The sequence below is a fragment of the Cystoisospora suis genome (genome assembly GCF_002600585.1).
Source record: "Cystoisospora suis strain Wien I chromosome Unknown contig_1956, whole genome shotgun sequence".
Classification (NCBI taxonomy): Eukaryota; Apicomplexa; class Conoidasida; order Eucoccidiorida; family Sarcocystidae; genus Cystoisospora; species Cystoisospora suis.
In genome coordinates, this window is record NW_027154756.1 from 1 (window position 1) to 6,915 (window position 6,915).

Consider the following 6,915-nt stretch of genomic DNA (forward strand, 5'->3'; position numbering starts at 1 on the left):
ACCCTCCTTTTCTTCTGTTGTTCTCCTGTCTTTCCTTCTTTCTCGTACACCTCCCCCTCCTTCAAGGAGAGTTATGAATGAGAGAAGAAAGAAAAACGGATGCCCCCCCCGCCCATTCTCTCTAAAGAACGATACTTGTAGTAGAGGAGAGAAACAAGACTTCTTCAGAGATCTTGTATCTTGCTTATGAGTGTTCCTTCTGCTTCTTCAACTGAAGAGCACGGTTCTCCATGATACTAAGACGGATACCCTTCTCCTTAGGAAGCGAGACCCACGGCTTCTCTCCTTTTCCAATAAGAAAGACGTTGGAGATTCGAGTAGCGAATTCATGGCCCTTAGCATCGCGCAGATGGATGATATCGAAGCCTCCGAGGTGTCTCTCGCGGTGCACTACAAGACCGACACGCCCCACGTTATGTCCTCCTGTCACCATGGCGACATTTCCTGCCTCAAACTTGATCCAGTCCACGATCTACACACAGGAAAAAACAGACAAGAGACAAGAATAGATCATGTCTATCTCACTTCTTACTTGGACGCGAGGTCTATATACATACACGCATGTATGGATGTGTGTGTATAGCTACGTAGATCAACTTACATCTACATATATGTACACATGTGTATGTATACAGCGTAATACGTAGGGAGATGTCGAGCTGGAGAGAGATAGAGGTGTTGAGACAGACGATGTAGATAGGCACACGGATGATGCCTATGACTGGGGAAAGCACAGTTTCCTGGGTATCCAGTCCAGTGCTCTGCCTTGGGCATTGCAACTCATCCACTGTCCAACCTTGAAACACACTTCCCTTCTTGGGGAGAGAAGGGCATACGTATGACAGGCACACACATCGACGACTATAATCTGCACCTCTATATAGCCTTCCTGGGTATGAGGGGAGTCTACGTAACTGACTACCACGTCGTAGTCCTTGCAGACTAACTATCGGAACCCCCCTTTCTCTCTCTTTTTAACCCCACTTAAAAACCATCGCCTGTATCTTTCTCGATTCATCTGTATCCTTAGTAGTTACCATTACGTTCTCTTGATCGAGAGTCTTCTGAGAAAACTATAGAGATACCTATCATGCATGTACACATCTGTAGAGAGCTGATTAACATAGATATATACTACATGATGTAGCCTGTGTTTTACCTTTCCCGTGTTTAGGTCAAGACGAACGCAGTCATTGGCCTTGATGGCGGGGTGAGGATAGCGGATGGTACGACCGTCGTGGGTCACAACTGCAGGAACTCCCTTCGGCCCAATCAACACCTACAAAGCAAAGGGCAAGATACGGTGTACATACACTGCATGAATGGGTAGGTGGGAAGTCAACTCCCCCTGTTCTAGTCATACAAGTTGACCAGAGAAAGAAGGTGAGCTAGTGAGAGAGCCTGACGAAGAAGATGAGACTTTGCACCTTTCAAGAGACAACAAATGAGAAACGTAACTGACATCTGCGTCTACGCGGGCAAGACTACTACTACTCTGAGAAATCTCTATTCCCAAAACACCAGAAAGTGTACTATCTACCTATCTGTCTATCTACCTGTCCTTCCTCACTGATGTTCTTCTTACGGAACTGACGAAATACAATCCAACTACAGCAGGAACCCATCCACTTGATCGGACCTCCGCTGTATGAGCTAAGCACCTATAATATCCACATGAGTCGGCGCGCGTCTCTGCCTCCTATGATAAACACATCCCTCGATATAGCCCACCCATCAATGAATCCATACCTAAACCTACATATCACTATTCCCAGCAAGATCCATAGAATACCTGCGAAGAAGATGACTTTCGAGATTCCTAGTTCTTTTTCTTTTTACCTTCTTGATTCTGCATAGCTTGTAAGAGGCTTCTTCGTCGCGGATGGGATGTGGGACAAACCGTCCTTTCGTATCGAGGAGCATGCGGAAGTTCTCCTTGGTCTTCTCGATGGAGACAACATCCATAAAGCCAGCTGGGTAGCAGTGATCTGTACGAATCTGATTGTCCACCTTGATCAATCTCTGCATAACGATCATCATGACCTCTCTATACGTCAAGGCATACTTCAGGCGGTTACGGAGGAGCACTACCAACGGAACACATTCTCGAAGCTTGTGTGGACCTACACACAAAAGAAAGCACAAGAAAAAGAAAGATAAAGGAAGAAGACGAAGAAAGGAGAGAAAGGCTACGAGGTTGAGGGAGATAGACAGGGAGGTCATGAGAGAAAGACAGAAGAACACAGTCATCATGTCTCTTTCTCTAGAGTCAAAAGAGGAGACAGGGGAAGGAATGACAGAGTGCCTATCTGGAGAGAACGGAGGAAGTTGAGCGGTGAAGATGTACGGAAGAGAGAAGCTGATTGAGAGAAAGAGTTGAGAGAAAGGAGAATTGGACTAAAGAAAGAACAGTAGTTGAGAGGAAATTCAGAGACAAGTCTAGGACAACGGTAGATATAAGTGGTAGTAAAGATGGAGAAGACAGAAGAGACACATTCACTGCTTAACTGCATGTATTACCCTCAGTCTCTCATATACACCCTCTTTACGCACGCAGCTGTCTCCTGTATCACCCCCAAACTCCATGTCAGACACAGAGAGAGAGACTGGGTGAAGAGAGCGAAAGAAGAGAGAAGACGAGAACAAAACAAGGGGAGTTCAAAATGCTAGACAGAAAGAAAGTGAAGAACAAGAGAGAAGAATGAGAGAGAAGTGAATAGAGAGGCAAAAGACATAAGAGAGAGAGAAGGATATAGATAGAAAGATAGATGGATACGCAGGTATACAGGGTGATAGGAGATTCACTCATTACCGGTAGAGGGTCTTGGGGCGTAGTGGCCAGTGAGCTTGTCGAGCATCCAGTGGCTCGGAGCGGCTATGCGCTTCAAGTGCTTCTTTGGTCCTCTCGCCTACAAAGGAGAGAAAACAAAGAGAGAAGGAAAGAGAGATTAACAGAAGAGAGAAGAGAAAGCCAGGGTTACACATGCATATAGATACATATACTTTGCGAGATTGAAGAAAGCAAAAACAGAGGAGAGGCAGTACGATGAGCAGGATGAGACGCAGGTGAAGGAGATGATGGGGAGGGGGGCTGGTCCTAGGATGGAAAGAAGTCTGGATCAACAGGAAGATGAAGAGAGACAGCATGAAGAGATTCTCTATTCTCTAGGACCGAATGCACACTCTGTAGGAGAACGTTTCTATCGCAGATACACACCAAAGAAAGAAAGACAGAGAGGAAGACTAAATAAACGAATCTCTCCAACTCCACATCTGATCTGACACAATGCGGGGAGACAGCGGAGGCAATACAAGAGGTGAAGAACCGATAGAGAGATCTTTTGCAAAGAGAAGAAGATAGGAAAATAGAACTGTAAGAATGAGGTATCCCCCACGTGGTTGAGAAAACAACATCGAGATGTTGCCACGCAAAGAGGGAAGAGAGGCCCGCCCGTCGATTCGCGGTGACCGAAGAATAGAATCTTATTCACTCATTCATACATCCGTCCTCCCCCCCAATCTTTACTGTAAAGCAAGAAGAGCAGATACACTAAATCTTCTAAAGAGAGATAGAAAGGCATGAAACGCAGAGTAAATGAAGCAAACTCTTCCTGTTCGTGAGAACCAGTGACCATCATACACTTGAAACTCCATAGAATACCCAGCCCTCCTCCACCCCCCCAGCCCTCTGTCACGAAAAGGAAGAGAATTCTTGAGAGGAGAGAAAGAGATCTCCAAGGTTTGAAGAGAGAAGAAACGCAGACTGGGAGCTTAGTCATCTGATCTCGAAAAGGAAAGAAAAGCATGAAAACTTCTCTTTTAGAGAGATCCATGATGATCCCATGGGGTGTATGTTGAGCGGCTTCCTCCTTTCGTCTAGTGTGGGAAGAGGATAAGAAGAAAGAGAAAGAAAAGCCACGAGAGAAATGAAAGACTTACCATCTTGGTGACGTTTCTAAGCCTTCAATCCAAACACACTCAGGAGAAAAGAAGAATAGAAGAACAACCCAAGAAGAACAAGAAGAAGGAAGAAGCACTGCTGCCGCCGCTACCGCTCAGAACTATGCTGCCCATCAATCACTCCAGAAGGAGGAGATATCCCCTAGTTTCTTCTCCAACTACTACTATTATTGCCCACAATACTATCTATCATCACGCCGCCCCCTCGAAACAATCTCTACTATACTACGCTTTCCCGGGTGTACATACACCTCAAACCACCGCCACCATAACCAACACCATCCCCACCTTCAGTCACCCACCCACCCGATCTCTCCCTTGGATGCGCTCAGACCACTCCGTCCAGAAGCAGCAGCAGCGGCAGGGGTAGGATAAGCAGTCTCTCTCTCCCTCTCCGTTCTCTTTCCTTGTTGACCTTCGGTGGTGGTAAGCTGTAGGAAGAGATGTGCTTCTCTCGGGTTGCAACACGGGGGGGTGGAAATGTCTGGTTTGCTGCGTCGAAAGCCATTCATTCGCGAGTGACGGGTTTCTCACGTACATGCAGTCACGATATACCTCAGTAAAGCCTATGGCCAAGACCTCTTCCTCTCTCAAGATCTATCCATCTCCCTGAACTTCTATCTATTACCGATATCAGGCAATGTAGGTTAAAGCGTACTCAGTTTAGATACCTTAGTTTTGAAGCGGGGAAAGAGATCGGGGCAGACTCGTGTGTATGGAAGGGATCTATTGTATAGGCGTAGTACTGGAAGAATGAAGGAGTTGCCGAGAAGAGATTAGCTACCTTCCTTCACCCTTTATGAATCGACGAGGGAGCATCGTTAACTGACTGTTGAACTCAGGTCTATTATATAGCTTTGCTTTGCATCGACCAAACATTGTGGTGGGTTGCCAGGAGCTGTACGTACACTGCAGAAAGAAAGAGTATCGATGCTCGGTAGATGTAGTCACCTCTTTCTCCCAGGAGTATAGACAGAGAGAGAGACAGATACACATTCACATGCATGAAAGGGAGCCATCTCTTCTCTTTTACTCCGATCTCGTTTTTCTCATATCTTGGGTCTTTTAGCAACTTCCCTTTTCTTTTTAGCTGCACAGTCGGCCAAACGGACTTCATTCACCCGTCAATGTTCTTCTTCTCCTACTATCCGTTTTATGTGTTGAATGGCGTTTGTCCCGTCGATACTCTGAGCCTCTTCGTGAAAAGAGCGACGAGTTCAAGCCCTGCAGTGTTGTTGACACATGGTCTTTGTTTGCGCCTTAGCTCGAGATCGAGAAGAAAGAAGCCCTTTCTTCATCTCCTCAGTCTTTCCTTTCCTCCTTTTTCATTCTTTTTCTCTATCTCTTCTTAAGTTCAACACAGGACATTTGAGACCGACGTCGTTTTTGTGGTCGTTTCCAAAGCAAAGAGGGAGAAAAGAGGCGAATCAACTCGTTCTCCTTGTTGTCCGGGTGTATGTACAGCAGGGGTTTTCCTCACACCCGTTGTTTCTGCGCTTCTTGTCTTCGTCTGTTTTGTGTACTTTTTCTCCCGTCCCTTCTTTCCTCCTTTCAGTAGAATAAGTCTTTCTTACTTTTCTCTCCTTGGCTTTCTCTTCTTCTTTCCTCTTCTATCTACGGGATCTAAATACCTCCGCCTCCGTCTCGTTTCCTTTCCCTTGTTTCTCTTCTCTCCTACTTCTTTTTCTTTCTTTTGATCTTTTCTTCTTCTCATTCCTCTCTTTCCTTCATCCTTTCTTTTCTGCTTGCTTTCTTTCTCTATCTTCCCTTCACGTCTTTCTCGCCTTCCCTTTACTCGACACCGAGCTGATCCTTTCATTGACATTTCTTCTCTCTGTGGCCGAGCGGGAGAGAAAGTGTTTTCTCTGACACTTCTTTTTCTTCTTTCCGCTAGTTCATCCAAAACAAGAAGGGCAAGAAGATCCTCCAGCAGGCATGACATGTGTACGGACTTTGGAGTGACTCTCTTGTTGTTCTCCTCGCAGAAAGAAGTTTCGAAGAAAAGGGCGAGAAGAAGAAGAAGAGACACAAGAAGAGAGAAAAGAGAAATCTCCTCTGTTTGAAGAGATTCGGAAGTCAAAGTTCGTGTTCTTCTGTAGAGAAGAGGACGAACGGAAAGAAAGACGGCGACGAGATCGCTCCTACATAAGAGGGAGAGCCTGAGGAGGGGGAGAGAACAAGAGAGCGAAGAAGAAGGAAGTCGCTCTAACGGATGTAGAACGTGTGGTCTTGCTCTATGTGAGAGAGAGATAAGTAAAAGAGTAGAAAGGACAGGTTAGAGAGATAGCATAAGCAAAGAACAGTGAACAGTAACGATTTCCTACAGACCCATCATATAGAGAGAAGAGGAGAAGAATAAGATGGCGCCTAAGACGAGCGGATGTACAGCTTCTCCTCCTCGTTCATATGCCGATGAGCTTGCCTATATATCTCGAGATCCATCCTGTCCCTGTAGGTACACCGTAAAGAGAGGCTTCGTACCGGGAATGCGCGTAGATGGTAAGGAGAAAAAGAAGAAACAGAGAAAGAAAGAAAGAACAAGATCCCCTGAGTCTCTTTTCAACGGCTATCTTTGGAAATGCTTCTCTTCACATTCAGTCGTTGAATCTGTCATCTGCCTTCTCTCTCTTTTTTTCTCTCTTTCTTCTTCTTTCGTTCTCGCCTTGCCCCTTCTCTTCGTTTTACTTTCTGTCTGGAGAAGAAGAGAGTTCTTCAGCTATATGTATGAAAGAGGAGTCTCTGCATGTGGGCCCTTCCAAATACACACAGGAAGCCACAACTCAATACAAACCCACAAATACGTGGCCAAGTACACTCGCCTGCAACTACTTATATCTCAAGGTAGAGATAGATACACATATCTATATATTTATCTATATGTATGTATATACAGATAGATAGATAGGTAGGTAGGTAGATCATTGGCTCGATGTTTCTTTCATTCGTCTCACTCTT

At 45.5% G+C, this 6,915-nt stretch overlaps 2 protein-coding genes across 2 annotated transcripts in view; one reads left to right on the forward strand and one right to left on the reverse strand.

Annotated features, from left to right (window-relative positions):
- CSUI_004257 (ribosomal protein rps4) lies at positions 1-4,131 on the reverse strand. The gene is made up of 5 exons (XM_068064450.1): positions 3,940-4,131; positions 2,813-2,909; positions 1,840-2,123; positions 1,160-1,279; positions 1-472 (listed from the first exon to the last, which is right to left on the reverse strand). Exons 1-5 carry the CDS (start codon positions 3,940-3,942, stop codon positions 185-187), a joined length of 792 nt encoding a protein of 263 aa, XP_067923573.1. The 5' UTR covers positions 3,943-4,131; the 3' UTR covers positions 1-184.
- Positions 4,132-4,493: 362 nt separating this feature from the next.
- Positions 4,494-6,915, forward strand: part of CSUI_004258 (dna chr wayne state university expressed family) — a gene marked incomplete at its 3' end in the record, with an annotated part of 4,548 nt that continues 2,126 nt past the window's right edge. The window contains exon 1 of the mRNA XM_068064451.1: positions 4,494-6,459. Within this exon, the coding sequence (XP_067923574.1) occupies positions 6,321-6,459 (139 nt within the window). The 5' untranslated portion in view covers positions 4,494-6,320. The remainder of the gene's footprint in view (positions 6,460-6,915) is intronic.